Below are 26,768 nucleotides of genomic sequence, written 5' to 3' on the forward strand. Positions count from 1 at the left end.
ACCCCTAAAACTGGCATTTGTCACGCTGCTAAGAAACATCACCACCAAGCAGCACAGCAAGGTCCACCAGGTTATCTTCATGGGTGGTGTATTAGTTAGGGTTCTCTAGAAAAACAGAACTAATAGAATGAATATTATGTGTATATATTTATATATGTATGTGTACACATTTACATATTTACATGTATGTATATATACATATTTATATGAGTGCATATATTTATGTAATCTATACATATATATTATATATGTGCCTATATATGGGACTTATTCAAGTGGCTTACAGGCCGTGGTCCAGTTAGTCCAACAATGGCTGTCCCTCAAAGGAAAATCCAAGAATCCAATAATTGTTGAATCCACAAGGCTGGATGTCTTAACTGGTCCTCAGTATATGCCAGAATCCCAAAGAAGTAGGATCTAATGCCAGTGAAGGAGTGGACGTGTCAGTGAGATTGAGAGCAAGCAGGCAAAGAGCAGAGGCTTCCTTCTTCCCTGTCCTTTATAAAGGCTGCCAGCAAGTGGAGTCCAGATTAAAGGTGGTCTTCCCATCTCAGAGGATCTGGATTAAAGGTAGGTCTTTCCACTTTAAATAATTTAATCAAGAAAATTCCCTCACAGGTATATTTAGTTTACAACCAAAAATAACCCATCTGCAATAAAGAAATACAAAAGAGGAATTCGTTAATTCCAGATGTATTCAGTTGACAACCAAGAAGAGCCATCACAGGTAATTATTCTCACTGAAGGAAGAATAGCCTGCTGAGAGATGAGTGCAGTCCAGGCCTAGGAGACCCACCAAGGAGAAGTACACATGGCTGCTATGAAGGCATCTTCATTCCCTCATTGGCAGAGAACCTCCAGAGGAATTTTTGGTTTGGTTTGGTTTTTTGGTTTTGTGTGTTTGTTAGGACACCATTCGATTACGTATCTTGGTTAGCCTGATCACAGTATAGCACAGGCCGGCTTAGAACTTGCTGTGTAGCTCAAACTGGCTTCACACTCACCATGTAGCTCAGGCTGGCCTCAAAATTTCAATCTTCCTAAGTAATAAGATCCCAGGTGTGCACCGCCACACCTGCCTGAGAGACGTGTTCTTCAAATGAAATCACTGCTGGTTCCATCAGCCTCTTCTCTGGGCACAGACTGCCTCTTCAGATGTCCAGAAACAAAGCCAGTTGTAAGGAGAACCTGTGTGTGTGTGTGTGTGTGTCTGTATGTATGTGTGTCTCTGTGTGTGTGTGTCTGTGTGTCTGTGTGTGTGTGTCTTTGTGCGTGTGTCTGTGTGTCTGTGTGTGTGTCTGTATGTGTGTGTGTCTGTGTGTGTGTCTGTGTGTGTGTCTGTGTGTGTATGTATGTATGCGTGTCTGTGTGTGTCTGTGTGTGTCTGTGTGTGTCTGTGTGTGTACTGTGGAGGTGCATGTTCTTTCCAAGGCTATTTTCTCACATGAATTTCACAGATCTCGGAGCCAGAGTAACATTTGCTTACCAACAGCATAACACCAGAACAGCAATATGAGTTTCTTTATATGTTGGTTTTAGAACATTTTAGTCAAACGCTGCCACATCCAGCTATTCTACAGAATGCTTTCTGATAAAGTGTTAAATTAAAATAGTCCTTCTTTCAACACGTACAGTAATGTCCTAACCCTGCATTCTGAATCCTCCAAAAGGACTAGCAAGCTGGGAGTGAGCACACAGTAGGTCCCTCAGGAGGCAAGCCTGCTGAACATCATCGAAAACCGTTGGTGCCTCGATTTACCAGAGTCCATCCACATCAGCAGTGTTAGTATTCTCACTTTTATGGGAAAGGCATAACATAAGGCAAGATGCCCACTCAATGACCAGTTCAGGTGTCCAGGAACTCGAGTGGCCTGTGAGGTTTGTGCAAGAGAACAGAAAACCTATTTGAATGTGTCCTCCATAAGTCGCCAGGCATGTGACTCCAGGATCCTTTCTGATGTGTTTATAAAAAGATAAGGAGATAAAGAGAATATGTTCTCTGGGTGTGTGGTGAGGTATGGGGGGAAGGGGATGTCTCAGCGGGCCCATGCGGAGGCATCTCTTCCTCCTGAGGGACCAGCCACACATGGGTATAGTATAGAATAGAGTTTATTCAGGGCATGGGGAGGGGGGCCAGGAGGGTAGTAGAGGCAGAGAGAGAGAAAGAGGAAGAGAGAAAGAGAGAGAGAGAGAGAGAGAGAGAGAGAGAGAGAGAGAGAGAGAGAGCAGCCATGAGCACATGGAGAGAGTGGTGAGAACCTGGCTGTTGCCAGGTAACTGTGGAGGTGGAGTTAAGACAGAATACTAACACTTTCATCAAAAGATCGTGTTAATGCTAACCAGGATAAACATTGAAAATTGGTTTGTGACAAAAAGATTCACAGTAAAACAAGCCAGTTTTGGCAGAGGAGATACCGTGACCATGAAGGTGGTATTCCCAGGGCAAGCCTCCTCCGTTGCCGTCTGGATGTGCTGGCCCCTGTAATCTTCCCAAATGCAGGAAATGTGTGGTAGTGGGGGGCTGTGTTCTCACTCTACCCTGATTAAAAAGAAAAGAAAAAAAAAGTCAGTTTTAATTAGGGTAAAACTCTTGAAGATAGTGTTTTGTCTGTTGTGATTGTCATTTAAACATCTTTTCTCCTCATGAGTAAGGCTGTTGCTCATCTGGGTCAGCAACAACCGTTCTCAGTCGTCATATTAAAAATATTAAAAAAAAATACATTAAATGTGGCCAGGTGGTAGTGAACCTTTAATCCCAGCACTGGGGAGGCAGACACATGTGGATCTCTATGAGTTTGAGGCCAGCCTTGTCTACAGAGCAAGTTCTAGAACATCCAGAGCTACACAGAGAGACCCTCTCTTGGGGAAAAAAAAAAAAAATATGGTGCTGGGTTGATAGCTCAGGGTACAGTGTGGGTTCATAGCTCAGGGTACAGTGCTGAGCTGTCTTGCATAAGACTCTGTACTCAACCCCAAGCATCAAAAACAAAACAAAACCCTAAATACTGACAATACCATGTCCGTTTATTGTATTATACAAAAGCAGTATTTTGAAAGGGTTTAAACATGTTTAGAAAGTGAATTTCATCACAGTTTAAGAACCACTGCCTTAAAATAAATCCTTAGGTAAGTTGTGTGTGTGTGTGTGTCCAAAAATCATTCGGAAAGGGTTGCTACTGTGTTGGGTGATCATATATTGCATGGTCTCCATGGTAAACAAAACATTTATTTCCATTTAGAATCAGATACACACTAACAGTGGCTGGTCAGTAGCCAGGGCTCCACGAAGGAAGGCCTGTCATTTGACTCCCAATGCAGAGGCAGAAAAATCGCTAAGCCCCAAAGGAATCCCAGAGCTTTCGCTCTGCCTTCTGGGCTATCTCACACCCACTTTCTTCCATGGCCATCTACCTTCCTCCCCAAGATTCCTCCACTCGTGGTGGAACCTTCCCAGAGGAGAAGCAGCTGCCTCTGTCCCTGGTCTAGGAAATGGGAGCCTTGCTCTGCAGGCCAGGCCAGGTTATTATCTGTGAGACCCTGCTAGCCTAGGCTAGCCTAGACATGGGCATCTGCGTGGGCTTTCGATTACTTCCGGCACAGAGTGATCTGCGCAGGCTCCAATCAAAGAACAGAAACAGAAAGCAAGTCTTCGGGTACAGAATGGACGATAGCCTTTACGAAAGTCAGCCTTATCTGGCAAATTGCTTGTGGGTGGGATGAAGAGACGGGAATGGCAGGAAACGACATCTCCAGCCTTCCGGATCATAGCTTCAGGACCGGTGTGACCTCAGACTATCCTCCATCAGGATACAGTCTGTGTGCACAGCCCTGAGAAGTGCATCTACAGGAGTGAGAGAGGCAGTTCTCTGGACTGAAAAGATTTTATATGAAGAGAAAAGGTGAGGCTCTGTCATTCCGTATGTGTTTAAAGCTTCAGATTTTGTCTTTTTCTCCTCATAAGCCACTAGCACATCTTCCAAATCTTCAAGCCATCCCATCCTTCTTGAATCCTCTTCCCTGTGACTTATAGAGTTTTGGGTCCCTGTTCTGAGCAGAAGCAAGGTAGTAAGCATAAGGCTTGCTGGTTCCACTCTCTGCTGCGGAGCAATGTACAGTTTGGCTTGCTTCGTGTGAGTCGGCCATTGGAGAAGACCTTCATCAAATGTCCACAAGGAGCACATGGGATCACAGTGTAGTCTGATGCCATAGGTCTTCAGTCAGTCTGCACAAACAAGCTGCTTCACAGTTCTGCCTGTGGCCAGAGCTCACCCCAGCGCTCTACTTAAACCGTCTCTATCACGGCAAGACATACAGCATCCTGCAGACCCTCGGTCCAGCTCAGAAGGAAGATGCGTGGTAAAGTGTTCCCTAAAATTCCACAAAATGAGAAGCAGTAAATGCCGCCACTCCTCATACTCTCCAAAGCAAATCACGGCCCGTTAAAGACACAACATTTTATTGCATTTAATTCCAGAAAAAAATTAGTACTTTGTTGCCAGCTAGGCAAGATTCCTAGGGACACATTGAAAAGCCACCCCTCCACACAGGCTCCTCGTGCCCACCCACTTACTTACCTCTGGATGTACACATGCATGCACTTCTGGGTGAACTCACATTGAATCACCCATGAGCACAGATTCACAGGCACAATGACTGGTTCATGGGCATGTGTGCGCGAATACACACACACACACACACACACACACACATACACACACACACAGGAACACTCATAATTATGAGACCATGTACAGTTTCACTCACTCACAAGCCTATGCATATTTACACACAACATACTCATGTATATACACTGCACATTTATATATACAAACCCACTCATACACTCATGTGTGCACACATATGCACACAATTATTTACAAACATATTCATCTGTATGTCCACAGTCATTCTTTAGCTTGCTAGTGGCTAACAGGGAAGAGCAGCTGCCTCTTGTCTCTAATGGCAAGGTATGTGTACAGTCCCCAGAGGGTTGCATACTGGCAACTCTGACGAAACTCCTCCCTTTGGTCACTGCTGAGGGAGTTACAGGCCAGAAGTCACCAGGAAACCAGATCGAACCAAGCTGGGCAGGAGCACGAGAGGTCCATGTCACAGCCACAGAAGAGGAGTTCAGGTGCACACTTCAAAAGAGCATGCTAATGCCTCTGACAACTCATGTGCATAGCAACTACAGGAGTCACTTGAAGGTCACTTCCTCTGTCCACTCTTGATGACAAAGGCGAGAGAGGCTACTTCTCCACCTCCTGCAGTTCTTTCAGGGTAGCCTGCAAGAGCCATCGAAGCTTCCAGAACACACTGGAAGAGGCTGTCCAGGAATTCCCTGAGGGACCCCCATGGTGAGCACACTCCTGGACGGCCTGCTGTAGCTGCAGCTGAAGCTGGGGGGAGATGGCGGGGCTCCTGTGTGTTGAGGAGAACCAGTGGCGGAATATTTTATCACAGATGACCTGGGGGGAGTGGGAGGAAGGAGAGAGAGGTTAACTCAGGGAAGCAACTCCTTCTTGACATCTCCTAGGTCTCAAGGACACTCTTACCTTGCTCCTTTGGGGAAGCCCTACAGAGAGAAACACCTACAGGGGTTTCCCTCTTAAACCTTCAGACACACAGCACTGAGACCCATAGTCTGCAGAGCAGCTCTTCAGATCAGATTCACACACTTAGGGTCCCCAGTGAGGACCATGCCTGGGAGCTACACAGAGAACAGCACTTAACTCTCCCTTCTGTCTCATTTACTAAACACCTTCACACACAAGAAGCACCTTTGACCTACATGTCCAGCTCCTCGAAAAGGTTATTTTTTAAAAATATTTTTATTTATCTTGACTATCAATTACCCTTTACCTATGGAAAAGGTTTTTAGTGTCTAGAAAGATACAGCATAGTTCCAGTCCTCTCCAGCACAGTCACAGGCAGGAGTCAATAAGTAACAAGTAAGCCCCAATCCTGGGTTTCCCTGAGAGGCCACAACTCCTCTGAATGTTCTCAGAAACTGAATCTGTTTTCATCAGACATGCGTAATGGATTGCATCTTAAGTGGGCCTCAAAGACCCATATGCTGAAGACTTAGTCACCAGCCTGTGGTGCTATCAGGATGTGTTGGGGCTGTTAAGAGGTCTTTGGTGTGTGCCTTGTCAAGGATGCTGGAATGGAGGTCTCTTCCTCTCCCTCTTTGCTTCCCTGCCACCATGAGGTAAACAGCTCTTCTTTGCAATACACCCCAGCCAGGATGCTGTGCCCCACACTGACCCAAAAGCAGAGGATTAGGCTGATCATAGACTGACCCCAAACTTTCCTCTTTATAAGCTGTTTGTATCAGGTGTTTTGTCACAGTGACTGAACTCTGACATGCAAAGTGCATCTGTCCAATAAAATACTGTCTAGTCAACATGAGATTACGTTGCAAATGCTGACCTTTTTCTGCTTGTGCTTTATGCTACATCCCAAAGAAAGCTTGTTTTCACTTCTGGAGCTGTATTCAATGACAGTAGTCAGGCAGAGGAATGAGTGTGTCCACATCCATTCCAGAGCCACAACATGGCATCATGATAAGGGTGGACACACTCATAACTCCCTAAAGCTTCAACTGGTACTTAATAGCATTTTAATGACTATTCCCAATTGGCAAAAGCATATTATTGTTGAGTTTTAATTAACATCATTTTAATTATGTCTTTAAATGATGAGATGAGATATGAGATAATTTTCTAAATCCTTCAGCTGTGTGGATTTTTCATCTGTGTCTCATTACCCCGCCCTCTCCTGCCAGTTTTCTTTGGCTCAAGGTTCTACTTGCTTATCAGTGAACCTATAAAATCTGTGTGTGTGTGTACATGTAGTATGTGTATATGTGTGTACATGTGTGTATTGTATTTGTATGTGTGTGCATGTGTGTCTTCATGTAGTATTGTGTATATGTGTATATTTGTGTGTGCATGTAGTATGTGCATGTGTGTGTGCATGTGTGTATATGTGTGTATTTGTGTGTGGATGTAGTATATGTATATGTGTGTGCATGTATGTATATGTGTATTTGTGTGTATACATGTGTGTATATGTGTATATCTGTGTATGCATGAAGTATGTGTATATGTGTGTATGGATGTGTGCATATGTGTATATTTGTATATGCATGTGTGTGCATGTAGTAGGCATGTTTGTGTGTACATGTATGTTTGTATAGATTAGAGGACAACTTGCAGGAGCCAGTTTTTTCCACTAGGTGAGTTCTAGGAATCAAAACCAAGGTGTTGAGTTTGGCCAGAGACTTAACCCACAGAGCCATTTTGCCAGTCCTTAGTTTCTCAATGCAAAGACTTGTGGATGAGACCAAAGATGGTGAGGACTCTGGTGAAAACCATCTTGTGTGCATGGCTCAAGGACAGCAGAATCACTGGTCCATCAAGGGGTAGCTCCCCATGAAGGGGACTGAGGTGGAACCCTGAAAGCCCATGTCATTGATTAGCCTTCTCAAAGATGAAACACCCAGTGACCACAGCACCTGACTCAGAAGTCTGTAGACCCTGTGGTGGTAGAACAAGTGTTGCCTGGCACGAGTCACCCGATGGATAACTCTGTTGCACGGGGCTCTCCGTCGTGGCAGGAACACTCCACAGTGTACTTTCCTGTGCACCTGGCTTAATCTGCTTCGCTTCAGCTCAGGAGTCCCATCAGACCCTAGGTGTAAAGCTCTTGGGACGATGGACTACAGAGAGGCATGGCTGGGGGAGGGAGCTGAATGACAGAATGAATAGGTAGAAATTATAGGGCAAGGGGACTTAGCTCTCATTCTTTCTCTCTGTGTGAGAATTTACAGGGAGGCAGATGCTTGCAGAAAGAATGGATCTCCTTAGGTATGAGGACACTGTGGTGGAGAACATGCCTCCTTATGGATCACTAAGGTGAGTGTGGCTGATTTGGCTGGCTCCTACTTCCTGCTCTAAGTGGCCAACCTCTTGGAGAGAAGGAGGACCATTCTTCTCTTCAGCCCAGGGCATGCAAGTAAATGCATTCCTCTGCCCCCTGCTAGAATCTCCAAACAAACTCTCAGAAGCAGCCTCAAGAAAAGCTTCAGGAAAGAGAGATAAGCCCACTGGGGGCTGTGCTGGTACCTCCTCCACCCATCAGATCCTGATGGGCCACTTAGGCAACCACCACCCAGGTAGTGAGAAACAAAGTGTGATGAAGAACTCCCGCCTCCTGCCCTTAGGATGCAAGGAGCCCAGAGGCATGCAGACACAAAGGTCACATCCCCAGTCCTGTGGGCTGTTCACCTGCAGGTTGGTGTTGACACGCCGGGCTCCACACTTGTTCACTCGCAGGTCACACTTGGAGAAACAGTCGAAGAAATTGCAATCTTCATCTCCTGTGCAGTTTTGCTCAAGGATTTCCCTCATCTTAGGCTCAAAAAAGGCCATGTCTACATCAATAGCTACCACCTGAAATCAAGACAGCACAGACAGCCATCAAATCGGAGCGTGGGCCCTGCAGGAGAACCCACTTATGGCAGCTTTTCCTGTCCTGATGGCAATGGGTCACAGGTGACTGGAGGGTTCACCACAGGGCTGTGACCACGGAGTCCACCTGTCAGGAGGAAATGCCCAGCTCATGACCTTGCTTCCCCAGGGTATTTACAAGTGCTTCCTTTGACACTAGCTATTATCATAGATCATATCCTACAGTATCACTGTAAAAAAAATTCTTTCATGTCACTAACTCAAGGATGGGGACTGTAGCCAGCCATAACATTTTCATCTTTGAACCTTTTCTGGACTTTAAAGTGAAATATGTACAATGCCTTACAATAAATTTTTTTTCTGTTGCTTTTTTAAAGTTCATTTTTTATTTGTACTTAGGTATATGTGTGTGTGTGTATTTGTGTGCAAGAATGCCACATGTGTGCAAATGCATGTGAGGCTGAAAGAGGCTGTTGGATCTCCTGAGGCTGAGTTACAGGCGGTTGTGAGCCATCCGACCTGGGTTCTGGGAACTGAAAATCAGGTCCTCCAGAATTGCAGCTGGCACTCTTAACCACTGAGCCATCTCTTCAGCCCGCGCCTTCTAGTTCTTTACTGATTGTCTATGACATTTGTCAACATAAGCAACAGAAATAATCAGAGAAGCTTTCCCAGAGAATACTGATTCTTGAGAATAGAATAGCAAAGTGTTGCTAGGATGAGATGCAGGTTCACCCTGAAGGTGAAGGTGAAATGCAGGTTCATTGTTAGAGGTCAGGGAGAGAGGAAGGTTTTAAAGGCAAAAATAAGGTCGAGGAGGAGATAGCTTGGTTAATAAAGTGTGCTTGAAGACCTGAATTCAATCTCCAAAACCCATGTTAAAAAAGAAAAAAGAAAAAAAGAAATGTTGTAGTTCCAGAGCTGTGGAAGCAAAAACAATAGATCCCTGGGGTTCAAGAGTTAACCAGCCTAATCTGCTTGCTGAGGTCCAGGCTAGTAGGAAATCCTGCCAATTATCATCATCATCATTATCATCATCATCATCATCACCACCATTTAAAAGTTCACAGCTCCTGAGGAATGACTCTGGCCTCCACACATACACAGACAGGCACACTCACACACTCGAGTGCGAACAACCCAATTTACAAGACAAAAGTAATGAGAGTAACACCAGAGGTTTTGAAACAAGAGTCCTTGGTCACAATGATTGACAATTATGGCATCTGTCCAAGGATCAATAAACAGTAATGGGGAGGATGTCCTCGTGTCCTCGCAGAAGTGTCTTGTTCAAGTCTGTGGTGGCTTCTGTGAAAGCCTGTAGATTTGACAGAGTCCATGTGACACTCACTATCAGGTATGAGGCACAGGGCTTCCCCCCTCCTGCTCCTTCTTGTTTATGTTTGCTGTGAGGATTCCATTTTGACCCTGCTAAGTTTCACATTTCTTCCCAGCTCTCCGGGTGAGGATTACAAATGCTGTGAGAGATACATAATTGAGCCCCAAGACTGTGAACAATCACAGGCTGCTGTTTATGGCACATCTGGTACCCACATCAACACACCGAACAGATGATCAGCATAAATAAGCCCTGAGCTCAGGGCATCAACCACTAATTCCACTGTCAGAGTAAGAACTTGAGCACTGCTGGAATGTCAGATTTATCCTTCTGGCTTTCAACCAAATGGGCTTCAAAACCAGAAAAAGAATAACTCATAAATTATGCAGATTTTTCTCCACCACCTGGATACAAAAAAAAAAAAAAAGTGAGCTCAAATTTGCAAGATTCTGGAGTCTGCCCAAGTCCAACAGCTGACAGCTTTGAGATAAGAAGTCATTTCAAAATGTGACATCTTTGACAGGACTGGCTTCCCACAAGCCCTCACAGGTCACTGTGAAAATCTCAGAGAGGGTTCATTCACTGGTGTCATTTGGCTTCGGAAGGGTGTGTTTTCTCATTTCTACCTTTGTTTTCTCTTCACTCAGGGTGGTAGGATTTACCAGTAAAACAGCAGAAGGGAGGTAAACTATTTTAAAACTGGCAGAACAATGAGAGTAACGTACAGAGAACCTCTCCCCCTTTCCTGATCTTCGCCTAATAATGAACTCAGTCCAGGCAAATAGGCCATTGCTATCTGTTTGTTTTGAGGGAATTAATGTTTTTTTGTTTTTGTTTTTTTAACAATATGTTTTTAGTCATTGACAACTTCATGCATATGTCCCAAGCTTCTTGATCATATCTATCCCAAGTCTTCCTTCCTATGTCCCCCACACCCGCTGGTCTCTGAGTTCAAAGCCAGCCTACAGAGGGAGTTCTATCTTGAACCTCACCATCCCACTCCCTTGCCAAAAAAAAAAAACCTAACCAACCAACAAACAAACAAACAGATTTTAAGTGGTACATAGACATACATCAGGCAAAACACCCATGCAATAAAATAATTTAATAGTTTTTAGTTTTTCAAATTAGTGAGAGTTATGCTAATGAACCTGTCTTTATAATTTGTTAGGGGCGAGGACCCATCTCTCTGATTTCTGGCACTTTCTCCAGCCTCTGTGTTCCTCCTCAGCACCATCCATGACACTGTTCCTCTCATCTCCCAGTGAGACACTCATTTTTAATTTATACTGCGTAGCCTAGAATAAATTGCAGCTCCTGTGTTCCTAAAATAAGAACAGCAACAAAACAATCAGGAAAACCTTCACAGTATTTCTCAGCATCAGGAGAATCACAGAACTCATCCTGCACAAAATGGTGTAAGTAGTGTCTGCTGCTTGAACCTGGTCTGGGCACCAGACTGGAAATAATCCTTCCTCTCTTCCCCACTGAATGGGTTGTTCTTGGTCTCCTCACACACCTTCTCTCTCTCTCTCTCTCTCTCTCTCTCTCTCTCTCTCTCTCTCTCTCTCTCCCTCTCTCCCTCTCTCCCTCTCTCCCTCTCTCTCCCTCTCTCTGGAGGCATCTCTCTTGCTTGAAAGGCATGCTCACGAGGTTTGGGGTCATCTATCTTTTCTAAGCTGTTCATTTGTACACTTCATAAACCCTGAAGGCCTGAACTGCAAGACTCAGAATCTTCTGTTCCTGTGGCTCATCTATAAGAAGCCCTCCCTTTCTTCAGGCAGGAGTCAGACAGGAGTCAAAAATAGAGCCCCCATCTTTTGGAAGCAGGAGTGCAGTAGTTCTTAAAGACCACAGCGAAGGTGCCTTGTTTGTTAGCTTGTTTGGGTGTGTGTGTGAGTGTGTGTGTGTGCGTGTGCGTGTGCGTGTGCGTGTGCGTGTGCGTGTGCGTGTGCGTGTGCGTGTGCGTGTGCGTGTGTGTGTATGTGTGTTTGAGACAGGATCTCATTATGTACCCCAGGCTGGCCTTGAACTCACCACCCTCCTGCTTAGTCTTTCTGAGTATTGGATTGGCTCACAGTTGGTGCTTTGTCCTCGTCCAGAGTCTCAGAGTCAGTAGATCTGAGGTGCAGTATGAAAATTTACATTGCTGGGCTGGTAAGATAGATGACCAGGTAAGGCGACTTGTCACCAAACCTGAGGACCTGCATCCAAACTATATGGTATTAAGGACAGAACCGACTCCCACAAATTGACATCCAACCTCTCTGCATATGCTGTGACATTTATGCTCCCCCACACCCAGAATAGATAAGTAAATGTAACAAAAAAAAAAAAAAAATAGAATTTGCATTGCTAGCAAGCTCTGCAATGTTGAGGATACCCACTAATACACCGCAGGGAGAGGACTCCTGATGATAGTGTGTGCTTCCTGAGTTCCTCCCTCCCTCCACTGTGGATCACAAGCCCTGATGTCTCTCATGCAGGCAGTCACAGCTGCTGAGAACTCAAGGGGACAATGGCTATGCCACACCCAGAGGACAGCACTCCACATTGCCACATCCCTGAGACTCGAGTGATTATATCCCCCTCGGGTGGCTATGCCGTCAGGAATCATAACAGCTCTATCCGTACCTCAAATGACTTTTCAGAAGCGAAAGGCAACTGCTCGCCTTCCTCCAGCATGATTCTGTTCACTTTGTTGAGAAGCCTTAGCTAGAGTGGCAACCAGCCCCCAAACAGCAGCTGGTAGGATACTATATTGGGGGGCTTCATCTGAGAGACACTGGTAGACCCACAGCAAGGCATAATACAGGACTGAGCTCCCCCAGTGCATCCTGCCTAGTGTGCACACTCTTATGGGAACCATAAGGCTGCCCAAAGAGCCCTCCCCCTCACCCCTGAACCTTCTAGAACCAACCAGAACTACCCCCACATCCATCTTTTCTCATTTAAAGCTGCCCCCTGGATCTTCATCCCCTCCAGGGCACCCACAGACTGGGCACTGGGAGGACATAGTGAACAAGGACAAACAATTGATTACATACAACACTGATGGCAAATTTAGTTCCCTAGATTCTGAGCTGCTTTTAAAAGGCTATGTCAATACAGTGCAGCCTGCCATGAAAGCCCACGGCCCAGCAATAACTTATTGTTATTGATAATTATAACAATAACTCAATGTGCTAACCAAGATGGAGAGCTTATTCCTCTGCCACGAGCCAACTCCCAAAATGATCAATCCAGTTTGAGTGAACAAAGTCACTGCAGCCCTGAGTGCCCAGGGTACAACCCTCCTCCCCACTGCCCACTCTGTGCCTGTGATGTCACAGGCTTCCTGTCACCTTTTCCCGTTGGGTGGCCCAGCATCTGACCATGGAGGCAATGAGACCAGGGTCAGGAAACACAGCAGGAACCTGACTTGCTACTTTTAAGAGAAGAGAGAGTCCGCTACTATCTTATAAAACATACACGCCTCTCTGTCACCTCTTATCCACCACAGTATATCTCTGGTGCAGCTGCATGGCCCCAGAGTTGAGGATAAAAGGGTGCCTTCCATCTACAAGAGCTGCAGGGATAGACATTCCTCGTTTCCCTCCCTGCTAGCAGGCACTAGAACTCCACCTGTCTCTCTAGATGTCTTATGTGTAGACCTGAAACTGACTAGAATCTCTCCAGAAGAGTAATGTCGACTGGCATTGACTATTCTCAGCACACTGGTGCTTATGGATACACGATGCCTGGCCCGGAAGAACAGCTCTCCTCCGCATCATCGGCAACCCAGGAAGTTTATCCTCTGCAGACCACAGATGCTGTAGCAGCACTAACCAGCCCTCAAAGCTGCCCTCAAGGACGTGAGACATCTCCTCTGCCCCCTGCCTGACTCTGACACCTGTGGCTTTCTTCACTGGACTGGACCTCTCTAAAAACGGAAGATGCACTTGTTTAAATCCTCTTGTCAACCTAGCAAGGAAGTGGTCTGGAACGGGAATCACCAGGAACCATAAGGCTGCCCAAAGTTACACCCAACTTCCTTCCGGAGGCCAAGAACTCACTTCCTCCCACACAGACCAGAATCTTACCAGAATCCTCTTACCACAACATGGCAGCCTGCTTCCACTCACCGTGAAGTCCCTCTTGATGGCGAAATTCTCAGGTTTGACATCACAGAGGTGGAGGCGGTGGGAAAAGTCACTGTCGAAATGGCTCACCATGTCCAGGAAGCTGAGGGCAATGTGGCTAATAGCCTGGGCTTGGCCAGCATCGTCCAGTGGGAAGAGAGCCTTGTGGTGAGGGCTACCAGCAGCCAAGTACTCCACTGCGTAAAAATGACCACAGGATCCCAGGACGGGTAGGATGTGGCGGCTCAGATCTGGCAGCAGGCTGAAGTACACATATTCCTCCTGTTGGAGCAGTGACCACGCACTGGCTAGTTGTTGACGCCAGCCAGGGCCCTGCCTGGCAGGCCACAGCGGGGCTATGCTGTTGTTGGGCAGCTCCAAGCCTAGCGTGTTCTTGACCTCCCCTGCTACCATCAGGAGCAGCTCAGCCTCGGGGATACCCGGGGCACCTGGCCCTGCTTCCTCCTCCAGCAGATTGAGGGGTGGGAAGCTGGAGAAGGCCTCCCTTTTGGATTTGAGGACAACGGTCCGGCCGCGCCACTGGGCCTGCAGCACCTTCTTACCACGCTCGTAATACAGGCAGCGTTGGTACAGCAGCTCCCCGCCCACACACAGGTCCTCGCACAGGGCGCCTGTGAGCCAGCCACCGCGGTAGTCCTGGCACTGGAACAAAGAGAACAGAGGGTCAGGGCAGGGCACGGACAGGGGGCAAGGACTTTGTAATTAGTTAAGGAGAGAAAATGTCCATGAGAGCATTGAGATCACCCGGGAGGTAGGCTCAGGTGATCACCTCGACCTATGCGTTCCCCAGACAACCCTTAGCAGAAACATGGATTAAATATTGCATCTGCTCAGAACATGCACTGACTGTTTCACGAGCCGTCACTTCTCTATCATACAGTATAGCAAGTACCTCCATTGTAGTGGTATCAAAGGAAACCCAGAGGCGACTCAAAGCATAGGGAAAGGCGTACACTATACAGACACTAGGCTGCCGTAGAAGGGACCAAAACCCTTGGGTTGACTTTTGATATCCAGTGATGTTCTAGAATTGGTTCCCCACAAATACAAAGGGACAACCCGGATTTGGTGAGTGTCTCATCAGGATTCTGTCACTCAGTCTAGCTGAGGACATGGCCTTCAAAACCTCCAGAGTCAAGAGCTCATCCTCTGTGGTGGAGCTGGATACACCTGAGAACATCTGAACCCTGGAAGAACAGACCCAGGCCACAACGCTCAGCTGTGACTCCACACTGGAGGCTTATCCAGAGGCTTTTTAACGTTCCCATACTGCAACAGTTAGTTAAGTTGAATGAGGCCTCGGAGTTTCGACTGCCCCTTGGAGTGACAACAGTACTGTTCCTTCCAAATACACTGGTGTTTGCTATTTTCAACCATGAGGTGCTTATGTTTCTGAAGCTCTCAGAATGTCAGATAGCATGCCTCCAGGCTCACAGAGTGAACGTAAGGCACTGGGTGCAGTGTCTCATGACACACACTCTGGAAGCATGGAGACAACCTGCAATTGTAGCAGCATTGAAGAAAGATTCCCCAGAAGCCTTAAATGGGGTGTCACTTCTAAACACCATGGGGCTCCAGGATAGAGCCACTCAGAGGGAGGGAGAACCGGGTGCCCTTCCTTACCATGCATAGATCGCTAGGAAGACTATCCTGTCTGACTGTCCATCAAGAAAGAAGGCACAGGAAGGAGCATGGAGTAAAGGGAGAAGAAAAAAATCACAGTTCTGTTCTTTCATTGTCACCATTTTTCATGAAGCCCAAATCTCTGGACTCCTGTGTATCTCAAGATGAGAGAATATTTTCTAAGCCCGCACAAGTGAATCCCTCCATATTAGCAAATAAATACAAGCCGCTGTCCTCTCCCACAACATCTACAGCATCTGAACCCACAGTCATTCACTTTACTTCTTACATGGTCCTAAGACAGGAATAAAATCTTTTCATTCCATTTTGCTTATTGTAAAATGCCTGGATGATCCACTGTGGACACTATGCAGTGTGGCACACTGAACAAACCACTGGATGAAAAGCTGTAGTCTGAAGTCTAACTGCTGGGCTGCAGTGTTCCCAGCATGCCTCCTGCCTGGTCGGGGCCGCCTCCTCCTCTATATCTTAGCTGCTCTGCCTTCCTTGCACAGCGAGAGTGACTGTACAGCCCCGTAAGACACACATGAGGGAGGTTCAAAGGATGCCCAGGGCTGGGCTAACAAGATGACCTTTGAACCATGATCAGATATGTCAGCGTGTTCTTTGCAAAGGCAGGCGGGTAGTTTCACATTAGTCAGCTTTGCTGTTTGTGAGTTGATTATAAGATGTGCTTTCAAGTCAAGAAAATAAACTCCTGGTGCTTAGAGAAAATAATTTCAAACCCAAAAGCTGTCTGGAAACCACAAGCTTTCATGACTCATTTGGCCACATGTGGTGTCAAGCGAGACTGAAACAACAGGACGTTTACAGCCACTGTTTGACTCTGACTGCATACACCTTAGAATTCCTAATCTGCCTGGTGACTGGTGCTGCCCCGCATGCAAAATATAATGTACACACCACACTTCCTCTGCACCATGCAAAAATTCCAAACCACGAAGTAGTCAAGAAGTTGTGGACCTTTATGAATACTGAAGACAGAATGTCCAAACGGCCTGTTAACAAAGAACACTCCTGTGCTTGAAAGTGGTGCCTGCATTGTCTGACCACTTTAAGACAGTGACTTCGCAGCACTCTCAAAACCTGAAGCCACCGGTCCAAGCAGCCCATCCCCACTGGCTTCCTGCCTACAGGTCTCTCCTGTTACGATGCCCTTTAGATCTCTGTGAAGCACGGACACTGAGGGTCACACTAGTCAAACACATGTGACAAGCCTTCTCGTAACAGAGCTCTGCAGAAAGTGCGGGACCCAGGGCTGGTGACGTGGCTCAGCCGTCCATCCTGCTGCTGCGTCAGAGGGTCTGAGTTCAGTTTCCAGAACACACATGGCGCCCCACAGCCATCTGTTCCATTCCAGAGGAGGGTCTGACACCCACTTCTGACTCAGACACCAGGCACACACATGGTACACATAAATAAATGCAGTTAAAGCTTCTATACATGAAATTAAGTAAAAGTTTAAAGTAGAAAGTGCTGGGCCTGATCTCCCAGCTAGAGAATAGCATAAGCCCAGAGTTGTGCTGCTGCTGCTGCTGCTGCTGCTGCTGCTGCTGCTGCTGCTGCTGCTGGTGCTGCTGGTGCCGGTGGTGGTGGTGGTGGTGGTGGATGTGAAGGTGGTAGTGGCGGTGATGGTGGTGGTGAAGGTGATGGTGGAGGTGGAGGTGATGGTGGTGGTGGCGGAGGTGATGGTGGAAGTGATGGTGGTGGTGGAGGTGGTGGTGGTGGTGGAGGTGGTAGTAGTGATGGTGGTGGTGAAAGTGCCAGCGGTGGTGGAGGTGGTGGCGGTGATGGTGGTGGTGGTGGTGATGGTGGTGGTGGTGGAGGTGATGGTGGTGGTGGTGATGGAGGTGGTGGTGGAGGTGATGGTGGAGGTGTTGGTGGTGGTGGTGGTGGTGATGGAGGTGGTGGTGGAGGTGATGGTGGAGGTGTTGTTGTTGGTGGTGGTGGTGGAGGTAGTGGTGGTGGTGGTGGAAGTGATGGTGGTGAAGGTGATGGTGGAGGTGATGGTGGAGGTGATGGTGATGGTGGTGGTGGTGGTGGTGGTGATGGTGGTGGTGGTGGAGGTGATGGTGGTGGTGGAGGTGATGGTGGAGGTGGAGGTGGTGGTGGAGGTGATGGTGATGGTGGTGGTGGTGGTGGTGGTGGTGGTGGAGGTAGTGGTGGAAGTGATGGTGGAGGTGATGGTGGTGGTGGTGGAAGTGATGGTGGTGGTGGTGATGGTGGTGGTGGTGGTGATGGTGGAGGTGGAGGTGGTGGTGTTGGTGGTGATGGTGGAGGTGATGGAGGTGGAGGTGTGTGAATGCCTGTGCATATGGAGGCCAGAGGTCAATTGTGAGTCTCTTCCATGTATTGCTCTTTACCTCGTTTTTTGAGACAAGCTCTCTCAGTGAACTGGGAACTCACCGTTAGGGCTTCACCCACTGGCCAGTGATTCCAGGCTCTGCCTGTCTCTGCCCTACCCCATGCTGGGGTTACAGGCGCACACCACCATGCCTGGCTTTCAGCGAGGATCTGAGCTCAGGTTCCCAAGCTTGTACAACAAGAACCTCACATTTTCTGAGACATTTTCCTGGCCTCCTTGGGTTAGATTTTTATGTCTGGAAAAGCAACAGCAGTAAGGAAACTGTATAAACCTACTCAGGTAGAACTGTTTCAAATGGCCTTCCTTGAAGTTGTGCTCCTGTGCTGTGTTCTTGGGACTTTACAGAATGTGGAGGAAGTGCTGTCGTTTGATCTTAACTCTGGGACCCCTTTCCAAGGCACAGGGCCAGGAAGTGAGCGTGGGAAGGTTGTCTCAGTCACTCTTTGCCCATGTGCTCCCACAGCACATAAGGAATAGTCACTCAGGCTTCTCAGAGGCCTTCCCAGATAGTCTTAAGAAGGGTAGGTTCTGAAATAAGCAGTGAGTGTGGAGATGTGGTCGTAAGACTGTACCTGTCATTCATTCGTGTCTTCCATTGTCTGCGTCTGTGTTTCCCCAATGTTGCCTCGTGTTGACAGTTTCACATCTCTACAATAAATCCAATAAGAAAATGCAAACTTCCTCGAGATCCTTTTGAATTAAACAAGAGAATCTGCGTGATACCCAAAAGTGCCTTGGGTCAGTTCCACAAGCATTTCTCTAGTGTCACTGCATTAGTAATTTAATTGAGAATGCTCTCGCATGAGGTGCAGGGCAGAGTTGAAAAAAAAGGAGTGAGTGCCCGAGTGGTGGGGGGAGAAGATGGGACTTCATAATCTCACAGTGCAGTCAAGCCAGAGAGAAATCAGTCCCTGATGAAGCCTAGAGAAGAGGCCCTGGAGACAAGGTCGCAAGCTGGGCCCTGGCTATGGCCCCAGCCAGCCATAGAGCTGCTCTTCTTTGCTTATGAGTCAAAAGTAAGTGTGTAGCAGGGGAAGCTGACTCTTCTCTCTAAATGGTGACTGTCGCTGCCACAGTCATGAGTTACACCTGCAGATTCCAGAGCCAGAGAATCCCTTCAAGACTGGCCTAGAACAAGGCCTGGAGGTTTAATATTGACAACTTTTCAAATTAACCCATTCGTGAATGAGTACTCATGGGACCACCTTCCCACTGCAGCTCCCAGACTTAGTTCACAGAACAAATGACAATTTTTCAGGCTCCTAATAGCAGAGCACAGTATGAAAGAACCAGAACACAACTCAGTTTAGTTTTGGGTCAGGATGGGTTTGCCGCTAGGCATGTAGGATGAGGACAATTGTCCAGTGTCACAGGAGACATCACAAAGTCCAACCAAGTCAGAGGCACAGTCCCTAGAATGGTATCCCTAGGCAATGTAAACTTTCCTCTCCAGCTTCCCAGACCTGGTTATGAGAGAGTGAGGTCAGAGCTTCTTGGAGGACATGGTCTGACCTCAGTGCTAACAGTAAAGGAAGCCTCATCATCGGGCAATGAAGCAGAGGGTTGTTCTGTCACAGCGAGCTGTGCAAAGGCCCAGCCCCACGTTTTGATGAAGCATGAGTGTCCAGAGAATCAGAAAGGGTACTTCAGAACGGAGAACAGTTAACACCTGGGCCGGCGGCCAGACTGGAATAGTCTATCAGAAATACAATTCCAGGGCTTGGACAATGGCTTGGTGGGTAACACACTTGTTGCACAACTATGAAGACCTGAAGGTATGTCAGCACTAGTCTGTAATCCCAGTGCTCCTGTGGCAAGACTGAGAAGGGGGCAGAAATAGGAGACTCTCTGGTATACATGGTAGTAAACTACGAGACCCTGTTTTCAAACAAAATAGAAAGTAAGCCGGGCGGTGGTGGCGCACGCCTTTAATCCCAGCACTCGGGAGGCAGAGGCAGGCGGATTTCTGAGTTCGAGGCTAGCCTGGTCTACAGAGTGAGTTCCAGGACAGCCAGGACTACACAGAGAAACCCTGTCTCAAAAAAAAAAAAAAAAAAAAAAGAAAAGAAAAAAAAAAAAAAGAAGGTAAGGGCTAACACCCAAAGTTGCACTCTCATCTCCATATGTGCTCTGTAGGATGCATGTACACACACACACACACACTCACACACACCAGTCTAAAATTTTCTATTTCAAGGTTGGCACAGTGATTTACACCATGGACCTAGCACTGGGGAAACCAAGGCAAAATGACAGCCATAAGTTCGAGACCAGCCTTTCTATGGAGTGAGACACTGTCTCAAACAAACCCCACTCCAGTCATTCTCCTGTCCCATCTCATGACATGCTTCCCAACCTGTCAAATTCCCAGAAACTTCCCCACTCCTTCTAGGATCCCCCCCCACCCCACCCCCACCCCACCCCACCCCCGCGCCCATCAGACAGTCATTGTCTGTGCTGGGTTCACCAACATATTGCTTTATATACAAATCTGTTTCACCAATGAAATGTCCAGGAAATTGACCTCAGCAAATTTGGAGGGCAATCCCAAACAGGAGTCAGGGAATGCTTAGAATAATGCTGTCACTGCTAAGTTGGTATCAGCCTAGGGGTTGTGGTGGGTGGGGCTTGGGGGGTCGCTGTTATAAAAGCCTATGCTCTTTCAGGGGATCAGTAAGTTGACTTCTTGCTGGGATGCCTAGTGTCAAAAAAAGGCAGGATGTAGGGCGGACCAAAGGCCCCCAAGTCTGCTGGCTATCACAACTTCTCAGTGGCCCAAGAAAGAAATTCACCTAAGAATGTGCGCTCAGAAGCAAGCGCTTGAGTGCTTAACTGCAGAGCAGCTGCTGTTACTTTGTGTCATGATGCTCTGTGACTTAGGTCCCACCTGTCTTCTACAGGTGGAGAATTCTCTCCCCTGTGGCTGGCTAGTTACTCCACTCTCTGGAACTTGGCATGTCTGTGCCTGATGAATACAGAGAAACACTTAGTCCAGCAAATAAGAAACTAGTAAACTCAACACACAAATCGCAAGTTTAAAGAGCACTTTGGAAACTTTCCTTCCGTCAGTGCTAAAGACTGAGGTATTTTATTAGCAGCACAACCTATTGTTTCAGCAAAAGTTGTTTCTTTAAGTCTGTATTTAAAACCGGGCTGTCTCTTCCTCCTCATCAGTAAGATTACAAGCGTGTGCAACCATGCCTGGCTTTTTCCCAGAACTCAGATCCTCATACTTTTGAGGAAAGTACTTTATCAACTGAGCTAGCTCCCTGACACCCCTGCTGACACAGTTCTGTATTAATAGTGAATCTGTGGTTCTTGTGGATGTACACACACACACACACACACACACACACATCATCACATGCCTCTCTCCTTTTCTCCTCCTCCAAATTCTTCCCATGTCCCCTTCCCAAATGCATGACCTCTTTCTTCAATAGTACACATATACATATGTGTATATTACATACATATATATGTATATATATAAATATATATATATACATATATATAACATATATATTATATACATGTGTACCTGTCCAGGGCTGACCATTTGAGACTGGATCACCTAGGAGGTTGGTAAGTGTTAAAGAAGCACTAAGTTCCTATGTAAGAAGCATTCAGACTTCATGAGAATAGTCCTTCTCCAGGAAGACACACAGTGTCTTGCAGAATCTCAGCAAGCATCGCCCCAGCATGCAAACCCTCCTCTGTAAGTGTGGCAAAGACTGTTTGCAGAAAGGGTCTGCTCAGTGCTATGAATTCTTTCTGGGCAGAGGCTCAGGCTGCTATGTTCCCTAAGGCCTGTGCAGTCTCTATTAGGACACACACACACACACACAGAGAGAGAGAGAGAGAGAGAGAGAGAGAGAGAGAGAGAGAGAGAGAGAGAGAGAGAGAGAGAGAGAGAGAGAGAGAGAGAGACAGAGACAGAGAGAGACAGACAGAGAGACAGAGAGAGGGGAGGGTAAGGAGGGAGAGAGAAAAGAGTCTTCCCTGTTTCCTTAAAACAAACAAACAAACAAACAAACAAAACCCCCAGAATCTTTAATGTAGGCAACAGGGCTAAATTCCACAGCACCTAACTAGTCTGAGGAGTCAAGGTTTCTGAACACAACAAGCTATGGGAAGATGGCTGTGGGGGATGAGGAGTCCCCTAAACTGATGTCCAGGGTTTGCAGTGTAGAAGCTTTCCTCTCAGGGTCTCTACTCTCCAATACACCAAGTAGAGGCTTGAATCCTCAACACATTAACATTTTTAACCAGGACAATGGACTTAAATGCTCCCATCTGCAAGAACGGCAAATGCTGTCAGAATTTGTTGAGAAAATTAAGTGAAACAGCATGGTCTGTACTTCTGACTATGCTACTGGGCAGCGTGGACATCAGCAGGCACTGGTGGAGAGCTCTTTGGCTCTCTATGGCGATCTACCTGCAGAAGCTAGGGGTGTTGGGGTGTCAGTCTTAATGCTCCCCATTCACTCTTCAGCCCAGCAGAGCCTCAACACACAGCTCCCCAGAAAAAAATAAGGCCCTAGCGACCTCACAGCCAACCCAGGAGGAGTCCCCCTTCTATGGATGCTCTACAGCTGCTAAGTCACACAAAAGGAGCTGGAAAACAGGGAATCCAAAGAACCCAGGGATCGAAGCTTTTAAAAAGTCAAGCTGGCTTTCTAAGCAACTCTTGTCTTTGCAAATGACAGACAGAAACCCCTGGGGACTTGCAGACCCTCACCCCATCCTCTAGCCAGCTCTTTACCACCTGGTTACTTTGCAGGTAAGATTCCCCCACTACCAGCAAAGCCACCTGACACTCTGGGGCCTGGGAACATAGACTGCCGGCATGGGAGACTCACCAGGACTCTTGGCTCTGCCAGAGAGAACCTCCCTTTGGCTCTAATTTCTTATGTGCACTGGGTACTCAGAGTGAAAGCTAATGAGAGTCTGGAGGCCAGTCAGAAAAATAACAACCGCTTTTATTATGTAGGATGAAAGCCAGGCAAAATGCAAAGTGCCAGGGAAGCCAGGACACAGAGGCGCAATTCAGAGCCAGTCCTCAGAAGCCACAATGCCAACCTCTGCTTGGCAGCTGCCTGGCTGGAACTGCGTTTTAGTCTGCCCTGATTTAAGGTCTTGGGTAAAGTGAGTCAGGGTTCTTTCTCGGTTTTGCCTCAGCAAATGCAGAATGAAAGTATCAGGAAAGGCCATGCGAACATGAAAAGAACACTTGCTGGGGTGAAGAGCAGCGCACACAGAGCAGCCATGATGCCTCCTGCCGCAGTTCACCTGACACTCCAACAAACAAACTTTGGAAAAATGGCTTTGGGAATTTGGCAAGAGTTAAGATTGAGAGCTGTAAAAGACAGAACCAATCTTTTCAGCTCTCTGTCAAACTAAAAATGATCCCATATGTCTGCATTGAAGATGTATTGGTAAAGCTTCTAAACAGAATTGGTTTTAATTTACAGCCTGGAATTCAGGGAAAGTTATGACTACCAATTACTTAAATCCTATCAGGCAATTTAATTCCCATTGGGCTTCTCTCAGCGTGACCAAAGGTAAATAAATAAATAATGGGCTTTGTTTCCTATTTTAATCTACAAGATTATATTAAGTTTGTAAATGGGACCTGGGTCTCAGCCAAACTATTAAATTTTGTTGTCTTAGTCAGCGAGCTTCACCAAAATAAAAGGGAATTTTATTGAGGGGGGGGGATTTTTAGATGGCTACTAGGGAAATTAATGTTCCCATCTGCAAGAAAAGCAAGTGCTGTTGGAGTTTAAGTCTTGCAATTTAAAACTTGATAGAACTTCAGCTAAGCAGTGAGCAGTAGAGAGAACGTGTGTCCCTGTGCTGAGGAAGCGAGTTAACTCGGTGATAGGAGCACCATTTAGTTAGGAAACATGCTTTGGGGGCTTAATTTTCTCCAATCTCCTTGAAAGAGGGAGGGATGGAGGGAGGGAGGGAGGGAGGGAGGGAGGGAGGGGAAGGAGAGAGGGAGGGAGGGGGAAAAGGAAGGAGGAGGTGGTAGAGTTGGTGAAAAAGCAGGGAAAGAAAAATCCTTTAAAAAGTATTCAAGGCTTAATACTTAATCCATTTCGAAATTCTTACAATCTGAAGAAGAAGAAGAAGAAGAAGAAGAAGAAGAAGAAGAAGAAGAAGAAGAAGAAGAAGAAGAAGAAGAAGAAGAAGAAGAAGAAGAAGAAGAAAAGACCTTTTTAAGCAAGTGAACTGAAACCCCTTCCCCCAAGTTTCTTGGAGATTTCAAACCAAATGCTACCTTAGTCATGATTTTAGGACGTGAATAATCACGGTGGGGAGGAAAGCCAGACTACTCTCTCCTCCTTTCTAGAGGTCGGAGATGCCTGCCTGTAAGTCTCTCCTAAGCATGAATTCCTAAGCAGAATCCAGAAAAAAAAAAAAAAAAAAAAAATGAGCCTTTTACTTCATAGAGGAAAGGCAAGAGCGACCATTCAGTAGCCCCCCCTGATGTGGTTTCTTTTGTATCTACAACAGGCTGACCAGGTTAAGGAGCAGCTCCGTAAAAATCCTTTGGCATTTCCTCTTTAGGGGACCAAGGTAGAGCACTAAACAGAGTCAACCAGGCTGGCTCCACGGCGCGTTGTGCTCCTTAGGAGGTTCCTCTGGTTCCTCTGGACCGAACAGCCAAGGCCTTGTCTTTAGGTCACCAGGAGGAGGAGCCCAAGCAATAATCAAACAATGAGGTTTGACCAGGTTGGAGTGATCCGGTAGCCCCAGGGGATCACCTAAGGACAGTGACTTAAGAGGCGAGATAGCCTAAGCAAGAGGTGTATCCTCCAAACCTGGCCACCTGAACTGGATGTAAGCACCTCAGACCAGGAATCGCCCTGCAAACTTTCCAGCATGAATATTGTCCGGGGACTCAAGACTAATTTTGAAGAAAAAGGAGGGATGCCCCGGCCCATAGCGAACTCCTAGCTCTTTGCTTGGGTATTTCATGAGCGCAGAGACCTCCTCTCCCCTTGGCGGGTAGCTCCCCACCCCCACCCCAATTCCCCTATCCGAGGATGGAAAGGTCGCTACAATGCTGCAACATCGCAGGTGACGTGGACACCGAGGACCCAGAGAAGGTGTCTGGAACCCGACCTGGACGCGCTACACTGGGCAATGCGGCGGCGGGACCTACCAGCGCAGCCAGGATGCGCCGGCTCTTCTCGTCCGTGCAGCGCTCCGAGAGGACGCTCGGGTGTGCGCGGAGCAGCAGCGCGGCTGCCAGCACCCAGCCGGCGGTCCACGCGGCGAAGGCGAGGAGCGCGCCCCGCCGCCAGAGCCCGCACCGTGCAGCCCGGCCCCGCGCGCCCGCCGCCCGCGCCATCGCCAGCCCTGCGCTCCGGTCGCCGCTCCGCAGCTTCAGGGGCGGGGAGGGGGAGGGGCGGCAGGAGGGGAATCCGGCCTCGGGGCACCGCTTTGAGTCCCAGCACTGCGTGGGGATCCGGCTTCTCGGACCTCCCTACCCTGACCACCTTTACACTTTCTTTTCCACTTTTCTTTCCCAAGACTGAGCCTCTCACTTCTCCGCAGGGCCTCACCACTTCCCTCATCTCTAGACTGCCGCCCTCTGTCTAGCCACTATACTTGCCCCTTCCCAGGACCCCACCGGACCCCCTCCAACCTCTAGGCTGCGGCTCTCTGCTCATCCCATCCCCTCCACCAAGTCTGACCTCAGCTTCGGATCCCTCCCCGCTTCCTGGGGTGACATCTCCAGGTTTGGAGAGAAAAAATGGGGGCAGTGAGGGACCGTCTGGAACACCCAGACCGCCCCCTCCCTAGAGCGCGGGGTCGCACTGCAGCCTCCCGGACTGCGCACGAAGGACTTGAGGTCTTGTAGAAGTAAAGAGGGAAGGGCTGTCAGCACTAACGAGGGCAGGACAAAGGTTTACCCGGTTTTCAACTGCTGAGCCAGGGCTCTCCAGACTATTCTCTAGCTTAGAGGTCACAGTGGGTGGCACGCTCAGAGTCCTGAGAGGTATTGTCAGCTTTGAAGCGCTCTAAAAGAGACAGGGCCTCAGGCTCTAGCATTCAAAAGACAAAAACGCAGCAGGGTTGCTGCAAACTGCTTCCCAGACGCCCTCCCACTGCCCTATACCATACCTTCTCAAGCTCCGTTTCTCACCCTGATTAAGCCTTTTCTAATAACCTCTAGGGAACTGGTGTTCTAACTTAGTCTATTCTGCAAGTCTCTGGTTCTGGGATAGCTGTCTCCCAGAATTCTAGAACAAATTGAATGCTCGGGATGAGTTGTAAGACTCAGGGGAAGTTTCCAAAACTTACAAGGCTCAGGAGGTACCTCCCTGTGGCCATGTAAAGAGTAAGGAATTGCTGGGACAGAGGAGAATAAGACACAGTTTAAAAAAATATTAATTTTTAAAATATTTCTTTAGGTTTTGAGATATTATAATTACATAATTTCCCCTTCCCTTTCCTCCCTCCAAACCCTTCCACATAACCTTCCCTACTCTCTTTCAAATATATGGCCTCCTTTTTTATTAACTGTTGTTACTTTCATCATATATATGCATATATATGATGAAATATGATGTATATACACACACACATACACACACACATACACCCTGCTCATTCTTTATAGTGTTACTTATATGTATGTTTTCAGGGATGCTCATTTCATATCAGATAACCAACTGGTGTGTTCTTTCCTGGGAAGGACTATTTCTCTCAATCTTTTTTCTTTCTTTTTTTTTTTTTTTTTTTTTTTTTTTTCCTTAACAAAGGAATAAAAATATGGGGCATGGAGGCAC

General features: G+C 47.3%; 1 protein-coding gene across 2 annotated transcripts; it reads right to left on the reverse strand.

The window, feature by feature from the left end:
• Positions 1-4,439: 4,439 nt before the first annotated feature.
• Dipk1c (divergent protein kinase domain 1C) lies at positions 4,440-25,852 on the reverse strand. Of its 2 annotated transcripts, none has more exons than XM_076912344.1 (4): positions 25,136-25,852; positions 13,896-14,597; positions 8,292-8,456; positions 4,440-5,468 (listed from the first exon to the last, which is right to left on the reverse strand). In XM_076912344.1, the coding sequence occupies exons 1-4, from the start codon at positions 25,322-25,324 to the stop codon at positions 5,250-5,252; spliced, it is 1,275 nt and encodes a 424-aa protein (XP_076768459.1). In that variant the 5' UTR covers positions 25,325-25,852; the 3' UTR covers positions 4,440-5,249. The 2 variants fall into 2 exon arrangements, with proteins under 2 accessions (XP_076768459.1, XP_034373559.1); XM_034517668.2 differs by having other exon boundaries at positions 13,938-14,597; positions 25,136-25,850.
• Positions 25,853-26,768: the final 916 nt, after the last annotated feature.

This window comes from Arvicanthis niloticus, chromosome 14 (genome assembly GCF_011762505.2).
Source record: "Arvicanthis niloticus isolate mArvNil1 chromosome 14, mArvNil1.pat.X, whole genome shotgun sequence".
Lineage (NCBI taxonomy): Eukaryota > Metazoa > Chordata > Mammalia > Rodentia > Muridae > Arvicanthis > Arvicanthis niloticus.

Excerpts from the sequence above, each read along its gene's own strand:
- Dipk1c (XM_076912344.1), bottom strand. The coding sequence starts at position 25,324 with ATGGCGCGGGCGGCGGGCGCGCGGGGCCGGGCTGCACGGTGCGGGCTC. Across the intron at positions 14,598-25,135 it reads GGCGCATCCTGGCTGCGCTG|TGCCAGGACTACCGCGGTGG; the intron begins GTAGGTCCCGCC and ends TCTTTGTTCCAG. Across the intron at positions 8,457-13,895 it reads GTTGTGGTAAGAGGATTCTG|GTGGTAGCTATTGATGTAGA; the intron begins GTAAGATTCTGG and ends TCTTGATTTCAG.